The sequence below is a fragment of the Plectropomus leopardus genome, chromosome 20, assembly GCF_026936395.1.
Source record: "Plectropomus leopardus strain MGB_pleo_1.0 chromosome 20, ASM2693639v1, whole genome shotgun sequence".
NCBI lineage: Eukaryota > Metazoa > Chordata > Actinopteri > Perciformes > Serranidae > Plectropomus > Plectropomus leopardus.
The window spans coordinates 18,347,797-18,368,069 of record NC_142195.1 but is presented as its reverse complement, the minus strand read 5'-3'; the positions used below and the strand labels follow the sequence as shown (position 1 = coordinate 18,368,069).

The 20,273-nt window shown below is 38.6% G+C and overlaps 1 protein-coding gene and 1 long non-coding RNA gene across 5 annotated transcripts in view; both read right to left on the bottom strand.

Moving 5' to 3' along the window:
* Positions 1-2,295: 2,295 nt before the first annotated feature.
* LOC148186207 (uncharacterized) lies at positions 2,296-5,442 on the bottom strand. Its single transcript, XR_015775186.1, has 3 exons — positions 5,289-5,442; positions 4,613-4,875; positions 2,296-3,697 (listed from the first exon to the last, which is right to left on the bottom strand). It is a non-coding gene; the product is annotated as an uncharacterized LOC148186207 (long non-coding RNA).
* A 3,548-nt stretch (positions 5,443-8,990) lies between these two features.
* The window catches only part of rimbp2a (RIMS binding protein 2a), an 89,652-nt gene continuing 78,369 nt past the window's right edge, over positions 8,991-20,273 (bottom strand). For all 4 annotated transcript variants that reach the window (XM_042510000.2, XM_088070992.1, XM_088070991.1 and 1 more), the window contains 6 exons: positions 19,255-19,424; positions 17,956-18,124; positions 17,706-17,806; positions 17,465-17,536; positions 15,869-16,033; positions 8,991-12,647 (listed from right to left, as the gene is read on the bottom strand). In XM_042510000.2, coding sequence (XP_042365934.2) covers positions 12,414-12,647; positions 15,869-16,033; positions 17,465-17,536; positions 17,706-17,806; positions 17,956-18,124; positions 19,255-19,424 — 911 coding nt within the window. In that variant the 3' untranslated portion in view covers positions 8,991-12,413. The remainder of the gene's footprint in view (positions 12,648-15,868; positions 16,034-17,464; positions 17,537-17,705; positions 17,807-17,955; positions 18,125-19,254; positions 19,425-20,273) is intronic.

Below are 20,273 nucleotides of genomic sequence, written 5' to 3'. Positions count from 1 at the left end.
AATCGCCGGTAGGGGAAGAGCCGGAGCAAATTAAATGCACATGAGGTCAAAGGGATCAGTGGTTTCTCCACGAGTCATTTTAATGTTGATTTAACAAATTAAGAATATAATTCTGGGATGGGGAGCGAATTAATATGTAATTTACATAATATAATAACAATAATAACAACAATAATAAAAATTGTTATTATTACAATGTTGTTATTTCAATATTATTATTTTAATATTTTTTAATTGGGGGGTTGTAATTGTTTTTATTTCTATTTTTTTTCTTAATATGATAATAATGATTATTATTAATAATAATAACAATAATAATAATATAACAATTATTATTATTATTATTAGTAGTAGTAGTAGTAGTAGACCTTAGAACAAAAATAAAGTAAGTTTTCATTGATAGTGTTTGTTGTTGTTGCTTTTGAATACTATAAAGTTGTTCTAAGAAACTCGCAGCTGTTCATATTACACTCAGAGGGCCTTTGTATTAATTGCGACTTTACTTAAGCCAGTTTTTTTTGGGGGGGGGGGGTAAAAGTTTAGTGCAGGTTTTGCCAGCTGTCAGCTGCATACTCTCAGTCCACAGCATCACATGGGATCATACTGTGTAGGATGGAGCAGATGGATGCAGGCACTGTAGCTAAAGCCTCACAGTGTCACAGCACACTATACATTTGGCAACATGGTACAAAGGATCAGCAAACACTCATACAAACTCCACTTAAGTCTGGTTTGAGTCCTGCTAAACTACATAAAATTGTTTTCACTACTGTTTGAGGCAGCCTCACGTGTGTTCAAATAAAGCAGAAATATATTTTTGTTTCTGTGCTATATCAAGCCTTCAGGCCACATTTAATTTCTTAACACTTTGGTTAATTATGTTTTTTTTTCATCTCTCTATGTGTATCATTTCATCCGCCTTGACCTAAAATCCCATACACTCATTATAATGAGGTACACTGAGCATAACTATGAGTTCAAAGCCTGAGCTGAAATAGCATGGTGTCTTGTTGCAGTGTGCCCTGCCACCAGGGAGGCAATAATAGGAGCAGTTTTATGTCTTCATGCCGTTAAAGCGTTGTGGCGTCCATCCACTCTGGTTGTGCACAGAGACGTTGAACTAAGTGCTGACATCAGATTCACGGTGAAGAACACCTAGTGTTTAATGAGCTTGGTCAGACTCGTCTTCACTTCTCCGCTCTCCAGCATCCCCCTAAATACCTGCTCACTGAAACAAATGTGCTTTACTGGCAGAATATGTCTGCCAACTAAACCCACTGTGCCCACTGCCTCAATGCCTGTTTTATTGCAAGGTGGTGCCTGTGCCAGGGTGACAGCATTATGTATGCAGGCATCACTGGCAAATAAACATTTTCTCTCCTGACAGCAGGGGCTGATTAGAATAAATATATGCCTTAGAGAGACATTTAGGGATCTCTAAATGCCAATAAAACTTTGAAGAACTAATGGAGTCTGTATTATCTCCAGAGAGGAGCTTGATTTTACTGTACACATTGCTATAACAGTGCAACGTTAGCACATGCATTGCATTCTGAAGCCACTGAGCTTTAATTTGAGCAGTCTGTCTGTGGTTTTGGCTGGATGTGATTATTAAAGCTGACAGTGGCAGAGGCCACCGACTATTGAGTCTGGGAATGTCTCCAGATCTCAGTTGTTGTTCCAGACATGCAACCTGCTGCTGGTGCTATTGGAGATGACAGAGAGAGGTGGTCCGATGCACCATGTTGACGCCAATACTCGAAATAAAGCAGCTGCCAGGTGGTTCAAAGGTTTTTGGAGGTCATTTGATGTGGAGCAACATGGGTCACAACCTAAATCCCTTTAGATTGTTAATTTCTTCAAACAAAAAGCTGTGCTTTATTGAGCTGTTGAAATGGATAAATAGCAGGAGAAATTACCTCAATATCTGACCGGAGGCAAAGCGTACTCAGGAATTCAGGAAATAGACCATCGACTCATTTAGCCACTAGCAGTGTGACCGAGGATGTCTGTCAGATGGTGGTCTGATCTTTCACTTTGTGCCAGACTGAAATATCTTATCGACTATTAAAGGTCAGTTTTTGTCTCTTTGATGTACAGTTAACTGTCTTTTTTGTTTCATATCTCTTTGTACTTGTTTTGTGTCTCCTTGTAGTTTCTTTGCACCTCTTTATGGTCATTTTGAGTCCCTTCCTGGTCAGTTTGAGTTAATTTGAGTGACATTTTGCAGTTGAAGCCCAGGGGGGCTCCTTACAATTTTGGCTCCTGGGCCTGTGCCTGGTTGGCCCCCTTCAGTGCTCCATCCATGACCAGGCCAATACTACAAGCTGATGATATGACATTGGTTTGATGTAGGCTGAATAAAATAAATTATGTTTAGAAGTACCTTGTCTTCCCACTTCTCTCTTCGTCCTTTCAGTGTAAATCACAGTGTTTATTTACACTTTTAGTTCTGTCATCAGTCCCAGTGTTTTGATTTGTCATGTGTGTCATTCATATCTCCGCTGCTAGAATTTTGATCAAACTTGAAATAATGTGTCTGACTGCTGCTCTTGCATTTACAAAATTGCAGCTGACAGAGGCTACAATTTCATCATAAAACATGATGGCAGAAAACAGCATACATGCACTCTGTTTTCTTGCCGAGTGATTTGGAAGTGCTTACCTTTCTCCATTAAAACAACAAAACATGACACAGATGATTCAAGCTAGAGGTTGAACTGTACTAAAACATGCAACATAAAATGAAAATAAAATAACCCAAAATGTTCTAATAAAAAAAACCTGTTTGCATCACAATGCAGTTAAAAGAAAAATTACTTTTAAACAACAAACAGGAAGGAAGTGACTAAAGAGACACACCTAAATCCTATCGGACTGTGTATGAACAACCCAGGGCAGGTTACATCAAACCTTTCATCTGACATGGTGGTGATCTATGACCTGACTCCTTGGAGCACATTGGGGTCGTCATATGATTAGTAGATCTATTGACCTTTACTGACATTAATCCAGCTCACTGATGGATATTAAACTACAGCAATGTTCCATCTCAATAATCCTATTGTCCTAACTTTCATCAATCCATCAAATAAGGATTAAATCAACTCATCTCAGTGATGATGTGATTGGCAGGGGAGCACATGGGTGGAATAATAACAGAATAAGTGGTTCAAGAGCAGCCAAGACAATTGGAGCTTTTATAAAACCCTCTGAGTGTAAATCATTGCAAACTGCCTCTGTATTCTCTCTGATCTCCAGGGAGTGCTGGAGTCCGGTCTCTGAACATAAAGCTGCCGTTACACCTGTGTAATAGTACTTAGCTCTACAGCCTGCCAGGGGGCAGTCAGCCAGCCGGGTAGCCCGTCTTTTCAACACTCATGGAGCTGGAGCTCTGAGGGCTCTCCAGCAGAGCTGTGCCCTTTGAGGGTGTCCCACTTGGAGCAGTCTCAGCCTAAGATGAATCATCTAGGCGAGGCCCGTGCCCTGACTTTCCTCCCTTCACCGACGTCAGCCAGCGTTCTTTGGCTGATGACGAATGGTAGCTCTTCTTGAAGCATGGCTGCCATAAACATCAGTTTTCCACCCCGGCAGGATGCCTCGAATGAGTTACCGGCCAGGTGGTACATCCTCCCACCGACAGCGTGCCCTCAGAGCGCCGTGATGGACAGGTAAGAGGCTTGCCTCAAACCACCTGCTGGGAAACGCATTAGTGTTGGAGCGGATGGATGGACACACACACACAGGTGAGCTGCTCAGTGGGATGTAGCTTTTGGGTGAGAATGCTGAATAGAGATTAAAAAAGGTATTATGTGAAATTAAATGTACACAGCTCCAGGTTGTATCACAGCATCAGGTCATAATTTAAAAGAGTATGGCTCATTATTGTCATTTTAAGCAAGCGAGGAATTATTTCAGTTATATTAATGCAAGGCTGGATTACCAACCAGGCAAAACATTCAGCTGCCTCCGAGCCAAAGACCCTGGATGTATAGAGAACCCCAGTAATGAGTCCTAAAACCCAGAGATGAATAAGAATGTCAGCATCTTCAGTTCCTAGACTCAAAGTCAATGCATTTTTTGTGTTTGCATTTGGTTAAAAGTCTTAAATAAGGTCTGTGGTTAAGATTAGCTGAAGAGACTTTTACATTTTGTTCTACAATATAAAATACAACACAGCCGGGCTTCTGCTCAAGCGTCAAAATATGACAAACAGGGATGAGGTCACGTTGGGTTAGTTTGTGGTATAATGAAGCTGCCAAGCCTGCTGTGTACATTGTGGTTAAAGGTAGGAGAATACATACACAATGTACTGAAAGTGAGAGAAAAGGGGAGTAAAAAGGGGGCCAAAAGTATTTTTTTGCTTCAGGGCCCTAAAACTGGTTAACTCAGACCTGGATGTATCAGTAAAAGGAAATCCAACATATATTAAAAAATAGCATAAAATTGTGGTATGCGCAGCAATTTATAGCTCCATGCACATACCCCCTAAACGTCTTTATTACACACCTACTGCATGAGCTTAGTGAAGTTTAAAAACTCTTCCCAGAGACTTCAAAAGAAATCTCCAACTTGTCTCGCAGTATATCAAAGTCAAATTAAAATATTTTACCTGGGAGATCCCTGCTGTGATTTGGGGGCGGGGGGGTCAGATGGATGTGGAGTGTTTAACTGGCACTCTGAGGTTTTGTGAAATATTCAGAAAGGCCAGCTGAAGATGGATGTCTCCATGTGCCCCCCTCTGGTGGCATGGCAGGCAGGACCAAAGCGAGTGATAGAGAGGTTACAACTGGCAAGAATTTTAAACATCCAGTGGTCCCTTGGGGACTCAGCAGACTAACAGCTCAATATAGATCTGCTGGATAGCGAGGGAAACTAAGGGCAAGAGAGAGCGGAAGAGGAGGAGAGGAGAGGAGGTGAATAGGGGAGGGAAAAAAGAAGGGAGGGGAGAGTTTAGGGCAAATATATTAGAAGCAACAAAACAAATATTCACTGATTTACCATTTCAATTTCCTGTCTTTCTTGCCTCCCTGAGTTGGGTTTTCAGCATAACCATGCTGAAACATCACAGTATTTCTCAGTCTGTTTGAGGTTTGAATCAACATTGAAATTAAGCAAATGGTTAGAACAAACATGCATGTGGAGAAGGGAATCAAAAGAAGGCTGAGGAGGCTGAGGGACTTTTTCTCAAGTTCACCCATACAGACTTATTATAATGTGAACTTTGTGTCTGTGTGCTCTGTGTGCTGGAAAAAGCAAATGTTGAATCAGACAATTAAAACATTTACCAGACTCTCGGTCTGCCTCTCTCTGTTTTAGGTTCCTCACTCAGAGACTGCAGTCTTCACACTCACAGATTCTCAACGTCCAGCTGAATAGCACTGCTGCCCTCCAGAGGACTGTGGTGTAACAGCATGAAAACAGCGACAGGTCTGGCAGATGTGCATCTGGGAAAAAGGGGAGATACTGTACAGTCAGTGGTGGAAGAAGAATTTAGTTTCTTTACTTAAAATATACTAATACCATCGGATGAAAATAGTCTGTTACAAGTAAAAGTTCTGCTTTAAAATGGTACTCAAGTAAAAGTAAGATAAATGTACTTTACATATCAAAGGTAAAAATACCCAATGTAGAAAAATATTTAAAAAATAAATAAATTTGAACACACAAAATACTCAAAATTATTGAGAATATCCCTATAACTCAAAAAATCAAGAAAAAAAAATATTCCGCAAAACTCAAAATCATTTAAAAAAAACTGATGAAATTGAAACGTTTGCCAAAAAAGTTTACATTTTGTCTGTGAACTGACTGATAATTTGTTAATCTGTGCAGCTGTATTTGTAGAAATCGTTTTGTGATCTAATAGGTAAGAAAATATTTTATAAATTCTTCTCATGATTTTTATGCAATTTTTTTTATTTCAACAAATTTCTTGCTAATGTTTTGGTAATTTATTTTGAATTGCTCTTGCCTTCTTTCATGTTTTTAAAAGAAACCAAGCCAATTTACTCAGGTTTAAAAGTGCTTGTTTTTTTGCCACTGAAAGCCTCAGATTGTTATTAAATGTCTGACAACATTACTGAAAAGATATAAAGAAATTTTTTAAAAAATCCTTTCACTGGTCTGTTCGTTATTGTGACCAAAACTCACTCAAGGAGAATTTGACAAGATTGGTTCACAAAGAAAAGGATTCAAGAGCACAACTCGGCAGGTTTGGTGGAAGAATAAAAAGCCTTTACTTTCAAAAGAAGTTCGGTACATAGATAAGCAGTCAGACAGGCAAGCAATCCAAAAAGTAATAAGCCAAGGTCAAAAAACACAAACACAGATATACTTAACCATGAAAAAGAATACCAAGAGAAATGCTGGGGCACTAAGATGAACTAACAAGGGAGGTGGAGGTAATTGGGCACAGGTGAAACACATCAGGGCAAGGCAGACAATCACAGAAGTGGGGAACATATGAGAGCAAGAAGTGGAGATCTGAAAAAAGAGGCAAGGTTAGGAACAAATTAAAACAGGAAATGAAACTAAATAATGAAAAATATGAAAATCATAAAGTACATTGACACACATTACAGAAGTCTCACTCTAAAACCTCACAATAGGTGACTTGTTGCAGGAAAAACAATAGTGAACATTAGTGAAAGATGGAGAAAGGACTTTTGTGGAGAGTTCGATGTATTAGAGTCCTAAAACTGTAGCTTAGTGTTATCTAAAAAAAAAAATGTCAGTGTCATGGCTGAATATTTAGCTGATTTCGACAATGTGGAAAAGTCAGCAAGAGTTCAGAACTCCTTGAGTGAGACTCAGTTACACACTGTCACCGACAGACTGGATCAGGTCTGTGTGTAAGGAAAAACCTTTGATTTCTCTATAGCAGGGATTCTCAACTTGCTTTGTTGGGGGCCACATTTGCAAAATGACAGGAGGCCAGGGGCCAGTTGCAGCAGCCCTATTACTGTTTCTACAATTTCAGGATATTCCAAGGATTTTAGGATTTTTCTTTTAGGATTTTAAGACATTTCTTAGGACATTTTTAGGATTTTAGGACATTTATAGGATTTTAGGAGATTTCTTGGATTTTTAGGACATTTCTAGGATTTTAGGATGTTTCTCGGATTTCAGAACATTTACAGAACGTTTCTAGATTTTTATGACTTTTCCGGTATTATGCAACATTTCTTGGATTTTTGGACATTTCTTGGATTTTCAGACATTAGCGGTTTAACTAGGACCTCTGGTGGGGTACAGGGGAACCTCCAGTGGCACTTTTGATGCATTTTACGCACCAGCAAATCCAAGTGTGAATTACTTTATTTTTTATTGTGAGTAGGGGCCAGGTTGGAAAATACTAAAGTTCCCTTCAAAATGTGACAGGTGAAGTTCTCGTTTGCTAATTGGTAAGTTCTGCAAGTTCTTGTCAAATGTGTTTCTGACTTCTGAAATGACACAAATTAATCACAAAAAAGCATCTTTGTCGGATTGAGAACTTCGAGAACTACAATTGTTAAATGTGACTCACCTTTTCAGGTCCCTTTCAGTCTGGGAGAGTTTGAAGTCATGGACGACAGTCAACATCTGTTCTACCTCAGATCACATTTAAAAACACTTCACTTATTTATTGTTGTTGCATTGAAACCAAGTCTGTTTGATGTCTTGTTAATTAGAAATCTAATTTTTACTGACAGTCAGTCTTGTTTGTAAACTGCCACGTAGGGTTGTGTGAACTCAGCATTGTCACTGAGCCTTCAGCTTTTTGTCACTAATGAAGGACAGGATGTGATTTGTTCTTTGTGATGTTCTGGGCTGTGAATGACAGCCTATCACCAGGCTGCTGGTAGAGAGAATATTACATGTAGATACAAATATGTAATATACTAAGTAGTACCATAAACTTTCCATAAATCAGTGTATCAAATCGTATAATTTGTCGTGTTTTTATCACCATTTTCACAAAAGATTACTCACTATCATCCTGTTATTGTCATTAGTTAATAAGCATAAGCGTGAGGCAGAATTTTCCAAAGCTGATTTAGGGATTTTCTATCCAAACAACCACTTGTTGCAGCTGATTACAACCTGAGGTCCTGATTAAAAAAGACAAACAGCAGATGTGCCATTAGGCGACTTATGACCCCTGACTGAAGGCACTGAAAGTTTGATCTATTTTGGGGCCTTGCAGTCGATAGAGTGAGCTGTAATTGCCGGTAAATCCACAGAAAAACCTCTGAAATACATTTGACTGCACCCATTAGGACACAGTCTGTATCGACAAGCCTTTTACCTGAAGTGCCACTAATAGTCTGCCAAGTCACTCGGTTCATTAATCTGAAGAAGAGCATATTGCTCTGCAGATGGCTGTGAGTGGCTTCGCCTGGTGCTGTCATATAAACAAGTCATGAAATCCTGTGATGGTGTCTGATATTAATCTTGATAGACAACCCATATTTTATCACCCTAATGTGCAGAGGTTGTATATACAGTATTTGTGGACATCAGCTTCATTCATTTTGTTAATGTAAAATACCACATATCTGCCTTCCTACATTATATCTAACTGCATTTTTAATATCATGTGATGATTAAAGATAACCTAAATCCAGGATAACCATCAGAGAGTTCCATTAGTCCAGGATATTAAATTATGATTAAAACATTGTCAATTTTCTCCCTTTTACTATCTTTTTATGGAGTAAGGATAAAGCTTTAAAGGAATACTATGCAGGATTTTTCTAAAAACACAGTATCTGGTGTATTACCTTTAGTAGGTAGCTAGGCATAAAAACAGTACATGAGTATTACCTGATAAATAATACATAAATGACAGCTGAAGTCAGTAGAAAGATACAAGTGTCACTTACTAACATTTATAATGTCATGAGGTCTCACAAGGCAGAAAGTCTGCTGTATTAGATACAACATCTGACCTAGCTGCCAACTTTCAGGGAAAACACGCAACATACACAAACGAATATAAACAGCAATTTTCTAAAAAATATCAAATTTAATTTGGTTATAAAAGTTGTATTTTTTTCACATGCACACCCACACATAATTAATCACCATAAATACTGTCCAATGATTTTTCTCTTTTTCTTTTTTTGTCTTTTTTGAACTTTGATTCACAAAGCAAGCACATACGGTGGACCGATACATCTGATTTCAAAGGACACTATGGAGAATGCTCGCAGTCTGTTAACGGGGAGAGGAGATCTCAGTGCACTAACAAAAAGGCTGTCGTAAAATCAAGTAGAAACATTTATAAATCATCTACAAATGGATCCGAGTACAAAAGAGCTACAGCGTTTGGAGACACTACACCCATTCACAAGTGAATGATTTGGTATTGGGACACCATGTTAAAACAGTAATTCAACATTGTGAATTTGTGAATGAGAAACTTTACATAAACAGCTTTGGAACAAAAATCATGTAAACCTATTGCCAGACAAACTTTTCTTACATTCCATTTTGGCAAAGCTCTTCTGTCGCTGCATTTAATCAATAATGTTAATAAATAATGAGGAGAGAGAAACCTCAAGTGCAGTTTGACATAAGGGGCACCTGGAAATAAATAGGAAAAAGGGATATTTAAAACTTAACAGAAAGGATATGTTTTTGAATTCTTAAAGCTCTGAGACAGACTGTCCCTCCTGTTAGTAATTGAGTTCTTGAGCACTTTTAGTGACATCCAAGATTACTCTTAATAATCCAAGTTAATATTAGCTTTTATTCTATATTTAATTCTATAATATTGTATAATTAAGACACACAATAACCATCTCCTCAAAAAACTGAGGTCGAACAGTGAGCTGACTCGTGTATTAGCCATCAGTTAATGTGATCAGTGAGATGGAAATAGATTCATCTTTTTCAAGGTTCAATTTGAAATTCTCTGGCCACAGACGGATGCGTGAAAGTTGAAAAATGTATGCTGGATGTAAGATAAGGTTTGTGACTGAAAGGAACAGTGTGTAAGATTTCTGGGGATTTAGTGGCATCTAGTGGTGAGGACGGCAAATTGCAACCCGCTGAAACTTCAAATATGCCAACGAAAACTCCCATTTACATACCCTTTTTTTTTTTTTTTTTTTTTAACCAATAGCCAAATTATCCGCAGAGGTCTCTTCTCTGTGATTTAAATCACTAAATACAATAAATAATTTATTTCAAGTTACAAATCACTGTTTTCATGACCCTGTTTGGCATGTCGGAGACGGGCCATTAGCCTAGCACCTGCTAATGTCTGCCTACCTTTTTTCACAGATAACTTAAAATTGGATTAAGGTCAAAGATGGGCTGCTAGCCAATACATACTAATGCGTGCTCACCTTTTTTTCTCATAAAACTTTATGGATGTTCAGGAGGTCTTAAGTGAGGTCTCCAGAACAATCAGATCTAGTGATTTAAACTGGACAAACACTTTAAAAAGCAGTTACACTTTAAAAATCTGTGTTTTCACGATGCTGTCATTATAGAGGGGCTGCTAACTATGGTGGCCAATGCAAAAACACAAAAAACACAAAATCATGAATGGCCTTATCTCGAGCCAGTGTTTGGTTTTACCATTCTGGGCTACTGTAGTAACATGGCAGCACAACATGGCGATCTCCATAAGAGAGGACCTGCTGACTATGTAGATATAAATGATTCATTTTAAGGTAACAGCAACACAACAGTTGATTCAGACGTTGATTCAGATTCAGTTGTATTGTCTCACTTCATCTGTCTTGTGCTAAAAAGCTTTTAACATTGACAATAAATGAGTTAAAAGTCAATGTGGCAGCCTGCAGGCTATTAAGCAGTTTCCACTGATCTGATAACATTTTCTGGTGCAAATCTTTTAGTGGCATTATGCAAATAGATTTGTTTGTTTTAGAAGACTCGGTTAAATTTATGAAACATTCAGTGAGTCAGCAGACTAATTGGCGTGACGACACTATATTGGCATTACTGATTAATGTCTCAGGCTTTCAGTAAATGTGCTTAATTCATAAAATGTTGAATTATCAAGATCATAGGAATAAAGTAAAAACATGTTCTGTATCAGATCCCTTTGAACTGTAGAAGCTGTGTAATATGTTATGGTATAGTCCTTATGTCATTCAGAGCGTAAACAAGACACAAATCGTTAACTAAGTTTCTCTCCACAGACCTCAGGTAGATGGAACAGAACCAGTGAACAATCACACTGTGACATGTTTGATTTGTAATTTCTATGAGGTGTTAAACATGGCCCTCCATATCAACATGAGACAACGAAACTGAACAGTGCACAAGCAATGGAGGTAGCAGCACATCACTAAATCACAGGACCAAAAACTACATGGCCTCTCCTTCAAAAAAAAAACAAAGCAAAAGTGAACAAGAAACATAAAAGGTGCAAAACATGAATGCATCACATACTGCCTCACACACACACACACACACACACACATACACACACATACACGCAGGCACACAAATCTTTAACCAATCAAAACACCCATCTTTGTGCAATAGGAAGACAGACACAAAATTTTGTCTTGAACTAGGCGTTTCATGACAGTTTGACAGCGACGACAACAAACATTTCGGCTCTTATTTCATTTTCAGAAAAAGCACAAGCGACCCATCATAAAACAAAAAATAAACCTGGTTTAAATCAACCTTGTAATCAAATGAGGAATGTCACGCTCATATTGTTTTCATAAAGGCCACTGAGACAGCTAAGCTCGCCCGGTGTCTCCGACAATAATGCCCTGTTGCCAATCTGTTGTTTCATCACAGAAAAACTCCACCCTGCTGAAATCACAGGTACAAGTGGAAATGTTTCCTTTCTTCCCACTTATGCTACCGCCTCTCTATGATATTGCACTGAATAAAGCCTTTGTGTTAGCAGCCAGCATTACTTCACAGAATGCCTCAATAACAGTGTAGTCTATTTGAGATTTTCTTAGCGGAGTATGGTCTCTGTTTCCTAGTAGTGACATCAATACTCCACAAAAAACGTTTTGTTTTGTTTTCTTTTGCTGAGAAAAAAAAAACCATATTTGTTTTCACAGCTAAAATAAATGTATAGTTTTTTTGAATAATGATAAAAAAAAACACATGTCATGAAAATCCTAGTTTTGTTTTTTTTTTTCTTTTTTAGTCATCCGTTGATTTAAAATACATCACAGTAATATGTTTTTGTGTCTGCAGGTGACCTCTCTCTCGTGATTTTGGCACTGCACTGTACATAATTTACTTGATTTGTATCCATCACCATACATGAATAATTGTGGTTATATTGAAATAGGCTCACGCAGTCCAGGAGGCAAAACTCACATCCTCTCTGTCATCTGTAGTTGGATCAGAGTTGATTGTATGGATGCAATATACAGAGCCCAGCATGTGCACGTACTGAACATGTATGCTTTTTTCTTTTACTTCACAGGGGAGAGTCTCTTCAGGAGTTTCTTCCCCTTTGAAAGTAGTCCTTTCTTCTTCTTGTTTGCCAGATCTTGGTCCCGGGGGTCCCGAGGCTCTACTGGGATGTGGGGGCCCCTCGTAGGGCTGAGGGGTCTCATGGTGCCTGGGAGGAGGGGCCGAACAATCGGGGATGGCGCTCGGACAGGTGTGGCGTCATTGTCAACCGTGTCTGTGGTTTCTGTGGTGACCTGAGGAGAGAAGCGATGGGGAGGTATGGAAGCATGGGGCAGCGTATTACAAACGAAGCAGCACTTTCACACTGCAGACAAAAGGCCTTTATCTGTCTGTCTGTCTGTGCTCCTACTCAAACTCCACCTTAAAGGAATACTTCATCTCCCAAATGGCAATTTGTTTTATCAATTCCTCACCCCATTACACTGAATTGATGAACAAAACTGTCTTTTTTGCACGTCTCCAGAGAACAATGCATCCAAAAACGGAGAAAATTCTTGATGAATTAAGGTCATAGAGGTCCATGTCTAACAACAGCAAAACTATATCAAAACATACAAACCCACACAACCTATGCAGAATAATCCAAGTCTCATTCATCCAGTTGTATCTACAGTTATTCCCAAACAGACAGCCCTTTCTCACAGGGAACTGAATTTTAAGTGAAACTTATCTAAGCTCTCTTCCAGTGCCAGACTCCATTGACAAAAACAGTCACTTTACCTGACTGAACAGTGGAGCTGCTGGTCTATCACTGTCGCATTGAGTTAGCTAGTTTGTGTAAATATCTGACTTTGGTGTTTTAAAGAGTTATTTCTGAATCAGCGAAGTCATACACAAACATGATCGAGGCAACCAATGTTTCTGATATAGTTATGCTGTTGTTAAACATGGACCCCTACGACTCAAATTCATCAAGAATTTTCTGCACTTTGGGATTCTTACTTTACTGCAGAGATGTGAGAAAGCCAAAGATTTCCTCAGGAATTCAGGGTAACACAGGGTGAGTAACTGATATTCAAATGATCATCTAGGCAGTGAAGTATTCTTTTAATGCTGAAGGCAGTATGGTGACAGTTTCTAAACTGCATTGCTTGTTTTGTACAAAATGGTGTGTAAAGACGTCTGAGTTTGAGTTGTCTGTGTGTCTGAAACCTCTACGGGGTAGGACATTCCTAATCTAACTCTCAGTGGGCTGAACACATACTGAACAAATGACCCACTGACTCAATGAGTCAACTTGTTTGTTGTTTGGTTTTAGTATTGGGAAACACAACTGATTGGTTTCATCCTGTAATATGGAGTGATGAAAATGTGAGTATGTTCTTGTATTATATGTGTATTTATTTTATTTCTATTTTAGACTACCTTCAGGACACATCAAATCCCATTTTAAAAATCCTGATGGAAGGTTAAGTCATGGGTTAAAAAAGTTGCAGAAGACATTTGCAGCATTTCCAGCTGTAATTGTGGAAAACCAAAACCAGGTTATTTCAATTCAAAATATGATGGGGTTATTGTGCCATAAAATAACTACACATGACCACAGCATTATTAAAATTTTAAAAACTAGTGTCAAAACATAATAATGTGCAAATGTGCATGTGTAAATGTGGTTTGCAGAAATGTACAGTGCCAACATTTATTCTGACCATTGGGTTGCAATTCGCATTCTCTATCTTTGCTAACCAAAATAATAATAGGCACTATCATTAAACACATAGATTCAGAGAATGATCCTACTTTTTAGTTCAGTTTCTACAGTTGCATATCTATCTATCTATCTATCTAAATACGTTAGTGATGTTAAAATCTCTCTCTCTTACACTCACACAAACACACACACACACACACACACACACACACACACACACACACAGTACATATGTAGAAGAAACACTGAGGAGGAAGCCATCAAATGTTGGGTACGACATCAGCACACCACAGAGCTGGAGAAGTCCACCATCAGTAGGCCATGAGGGAACATACAGTAACAGTCATATACAGTACAACACCCAGGGACACAACTGTAGATACCAGACTTCTCATCTAATGCAGCAGCGGGACACATTTCTATGCATTTGCAATCATCATCAGCGAGATTGTAGTTTGTACTTTGAAATCACAAAATTTTAGGTGTAAAGAGTCTCGATTTTGTCCAAATTGTCAGTTATGCGTCACAAATTTACCACTTCTGAATGACAAAAATGTATTCAGTACTGTGAGGCCAATATCATTCACATACTTATATTTCAAAATAACTATGTAAACTTTTAAACATCTCAAACCCCCCAAAAAATACACATTTTGTTGATCCGATTCGTCACCGTAAAAAAAGAGCATTGCAGAAACACTTGACAAGTGCTTCCATAATGCAACATGCCGTTAAAAAGCCTCTGCTTTGATCACGAGCTGTGTGCATTAGAGCCACGAGTTTGGTATCTCAAGTTGCTGACTTACTGTACAGACAGAGCCATTTATGGTGTGAAATGAACAATCTTCTTCTGTTTGTTTGTTTTGTTTTGCCAAGCGGGTGAGGAAAAACAAAAAAGAAATCAGATGTGGCAGCATAGTCACTGTCGCTAAAACCCACACCACTATGAAAACTAAAAAAAAAAAAAAAAACTAAAAAAAACAACAACAATGTCAACAACAACACCAACACACATGAACACAGAGCGCAAAAAAATAGTGTTTTTAATATCCAATTTTTTTCTTTTTATTGTTCCATCGTAACAATACAGTATGGATGTATCAGTGCTGAGATTAGTTTTGTCTCTCGAGCTCAGAGCAAACATGGCATATCCACTGTCGACACGGCTGAAAAATAGATCTGATGTGTGTGCAATATACATAAAGAAACAAAGCCTCTTTAAGGAAACACAGCAGTCGAGCCAAGAAAGTTATTATAAAATGTATCAAGTTTGAAAAAGGCATGCTTTTCTCTCTTTTTCATAAGTTTTCTCTCAAATAAGTTATTTCAGTGTCATTGGGTAGCCATTGTTATGTGTTAATAAAGCACTTATTATTATTATACACAATATCCACAATTTGATTTTGTGTTTCAGTGCAAAGAGGTACCAAATTATCTTGTGTAAGGAATGAGTAGAGCCTTTTTCAAGTCCTCCTTAACCAGTGCTACATGCATAAATCACCTGCAGAGCTCCCACAGTCTATCCCCTCTCTGTCCATGTCAGGCTTTGCTTCTTCCTTTCTCTGAGACTCAGAAAGGTGTTAACACTGGATTTTGTCCCCTTTTCCAAAGGGTGAGCGAGGAAGAGGGAAGGGAGGGAGTTGTTAGTTTGTATAGAGTCACCACTGTCACCACATGGACAAACACACACAATGAACAGCACACAGACGGCAAAGTGGAGGAAGCGAGAGACGGAAATCAAGAGAGAGGACGGAGGATGGATGAACACAGGGCCTAGCGCTGAGAGCGGCGATGATGATGTACCCGTTTGCCCTCTGAGACGGTGGCGGCAGAGTTGGCAGGGGGCCGGTTGGCAGGCTCTTCCTGGGGGTAGTGGGACGGAGTATCAGTCAGATACACCTCCACGTCATCAGGCACTTCTTCCAGGAAGTTAGAGGGAACCAGACCGCGGTGGCCGTTGATCTCACCCTGAGGACGGAAATGAGGGGACATTTCTGTCATACACAAGAACATGATGTATTTCATACTGGATACACAACATGTACAGTGGAAGTATCCTCAGACAAAATACTGAACGCTGTACCATTAGTGTGTGAGTGTATGCATATGTACAATTGTGTGTATTTGTGTCTTTTGAATTGACCAGAATTTAACTCATAAACTCACAAACTTGAGAAAGAATCACCTGATCAACTATTCTTGGAAGTTTCAATCATGTGTGAGAAAACATGCTGTTGCGGGACAGAGGAGACAAATGTTCTTTGTTCCAGTGCACCTTATCTCAGCGGAGGTAACCTCTCTTATTTTTCTAACACTGTGTTTGCATTTATAAATATGTGACTGAATCTTCTTGGTCAGTCACTCAGTACACTCTAGGTGTCTGATTTCTGCCCTTTTATCTTAAATAGATTATGTCTGTCAATTCTCTTTTATCACCTTATTAAAATATACAAAAGACAGCTGCTTTTGTTTCATCCTTTATTTGTTTATTTCTCTGAATGGAAATACAGTAATTTCCACCACAGTCAGGAGACGAGAAAGGTGCTAGACAAATGCAACTTCATTTATCACCCATGTCTGTATATATGCACTGTTTAGGCTCTAAATGATCTGAATCTCTTCAGGGAAGCATCCGGTCCCTTTCAATCAATTTTTTCTTTTTGTTCTCATCCTTCACAACCTTCTGATTTTTTCAATCAAAGTTCTTGCAACCTATCTCCACAAATTATTTGTATGCAACTGATTTAAATTCTGTTTTCTGTTAACATAATGAGGAAATGTTGATCCTGGACATATCAGCAAAATGTTCCCTGACAACAAGTTTCATTTGGTTTCCACCAATTGTGCAATACCTTATCCACTTGTAGTGACTACAGCATTATTTTTGATTAATTACCCTTTTTTATTAACATTCAACCTAAATTGCAATCTTTCACTAATCTTAAATTGTTTTTATTGCCTAAACCACACACAGGAGAAAGGATGCAAACTCGGGATTCTGTTGCCACAGTCCTGCACTTTGTATGTCCGCTATCCATCTATTCAGTGTTTTATCAACTCAAAGAAATGTTGTCTCTGAACATAATTCAGGCAGTAAATACATCGTCATCACAAAGTCTTTATCAGAACAGTTTAGTTACATAATCATGCATTTTCTAGGAGACAGGATTCATGTTTGCAAACAACCACCACCCAGTCTGAAATCAGTCAGTGTGCAAAAATCAGGAATCCACGGTTGAAACCTAACTCTGAGAACAATGGAAAGACCTGTATGTTAAAGGAGTAGTTTAACATTTGGGGAACCATGCCTCTTCATATTAAGTCAGTTTTTGTACAAGTTAAATAAACAAAAAAATAAAATGTCAATTAGAAAAGCAAACATGAGAATTCAGCACTCACATAATAGAATCCGTCTTCATCGATATCTCCAAAAACAGCCATGATGTCACCAGCACAGAAGGTCAGCTCAGCCTATCAGGAGACAGAGATACAGAAGAGGCACATACAGGGATGGGATCCAAACCACTGCATCTTGATGTGCTACACCCTCATTTTTTCATGTTTAGTTATCTTCTAATACGGCATTATGTTGGATCTGTAAATATGTGTTTAGCGAGGGCCCCTCGGTAGTGAGTGATACCTCGACATCAACATTAGGGGAGCTCTCTCGGGGGTCGTAGTCATACAGGGCCACCATCCTCCGCGAGGCTTGATCTCGACGGACGCCTCTTCTGTTCTGCTCTGGAAGCAAAAACAGGATATTTAACAGAAAGGATTTTATCTCGTATTTTCATTCACAGTCTAGAGATTTAGATTCTGAAGCTGTACCATAACTGGTACACATCTGCACTTTGTCATGAGAGTGAGTTTGCCCAGGTTGTGCATAATACCTATTCTGTCCACAGGGGTGCTGAGTGGCAGGAAGCCCTGTTTGATGAGCTGGTCCATGGTCTCCTCGTCCTCCGCTCGGATCTCGGACACCATGTTGCAGGGGATCAGCCCCATCCTGCCCCTCACTTCTCCTCTGTAAAACCCATCTGTGTCTTTATCACCGTACACCTGTCAGACAACAGAGTGAAAGTGAGATGTCTAGTGCTCCCAAATTATATAGAGTGCTTACGTTATAGTAACTGTTATAGTGAGGAACCACCAGATGACAGCGTTACAGTCATGCCTGTGATTGACATGTTTTTTCAGATATGCTTAAGTTGAAGTAGATATTTTATTTTCCAATGAACATGGTTCATTTAAAATGTCAATTCACATTAAATTGTAAATTATATATATTTTTTAACTACGCATATCAGCTGCTATAAATTAACAAATGTTTTCAGAAACAATTCAAACTCAAAAACACACAAATGAATGAAAAAAAAATGCTGCTGAAAAATGTTGTTTAGTCAGTTAACACAACAGAGGTTCTCCAGGCCTCTAGGGGGAGCGCTATGTGAAATAGCTTAATTTTCAACCTGAGAGAGAGAACAGGTAAAAAATTGGGTTTGTTTTTTGGAAAAAGGAAAAGTGGAGTAAAGAGGCAACATAGAACGGTACATGTTTTGTTACATTTGGCCTTACTTCTTCACAATTTCATAAAACAGCAACAGAGTTAAATAGCTATTTAGTGCACTTAACACTCCCCCTACAGCCTGTTGAGTTGAGTGGATACGTAGCATTTTTCTGCTGCATTTGTTTTTGACTTTGCAGCATTTATGTATTGGCAACGCATGTTAATATATGTAGTTTGGCTTTCTGCAGCTCATTTTTTCTTTGCAGCATGTTTCCATTGTTGCGTTTGTTTTGGATTTTAATGTCTTTTGTTTCTGAAGCTGCAGCTTGTTTTTCCTCCTCGCCATAAAAAAAGAGCTTAAAGGATGAACAAAGTCCTGTGCAGCTGGTTTGACTGGTCTATACACTTGAATCTTGCATGAAAAACATATAGGAGTGAAGGATGTAGGAATGACATTTGAGAGAGCTGTATTAGAATTGTTGGAAAATAATTTCTACAGTTAATGCAGTAACCATTAATGACACGGAGTATTTCATGATAGTACTGTTTGTTCATGGCCAAAATACAACAAACAACTAGAACCTTGTCATTTAGATTTATCCTAACAACAGATCAAATGCACAGAGGAAGACAGAATAATCTGTAATCTGTAATGCTGTATGTCATAATATTAAACTCCCACCCTAATGATCTGCCCCTCTTTGAAAGGCAGCTCCTCATCAGCTGCATCTGGGTTGGGGGACATGGATAGAGGGTCGTAGTCAAAGAGGGCCACAAAGATCCGGAAGGACTCCTCAGGCTCGGACTCATCGTAGTACGTGGGAGAGCGGCGATCCCGATCCCTGTAGCCATCTAAAAAAATTGAAGACAGATTTCATTATCCTGCATCGCTAGAAAGAGCCACCAAGCAAACATAGTGTTTATGTTTGTCTTCTGTAAAAGTTTGCGGTGTTTGGTCACAAATGATGCAGATTTTATGACTCCGCAACAAAACTTGAAAATCATTTGGTGACAAAACCTATTGCTGTATACAGTATATACCATTGCTGTGATGAGAAAGTCCATATTTTTACATATTAATGCATCTTAGCCATGCTTCAATCAAAGGAAATCAATGAGAGGATATTTGTTCATCTTAATACGTCTTATTGATTTGTTGTATTGCATGACAAATTTGATTTTCCCATCTAGCCATTATTGCGCCTGTCAGCATGCAGGGAGAAATCTGTGGTCAGTCAACTATTTAAATCATTTACTGTAGCATGCATCCACTAACACACGCGCGCTCACATATTTAATATATTTTTCGTCTATTTTCGAATATGCAGTGAGAGACAAATGAGTAGCAAGACAAACCATGGTGCAATAATACACAGACATAAAGTGATTCATGGACATGACACAATACCAGAAACACTCAAGACTCTGACATGCACGCTACAAGAAGCCTAAATTAAAAAAGTAAAAATACACTTAAAGATAAAGGTACAACTCCATATGTCTAATTTTACTTCACATAAGAATAAAACACAAAATCTAAACTTCCCACACCTTGCCAACCCTTGTAGCAGCAATATGTCTAATGCAGAGATGGCAGGGTTATTGTGGAAGCCTATCTTTTTTTTCTTTTGGCATTTGCAATATTTGGAAAATGCACCAGCTAGCAGAGTGTGATATTATTGGGCCAAAGCTTTATTTTGG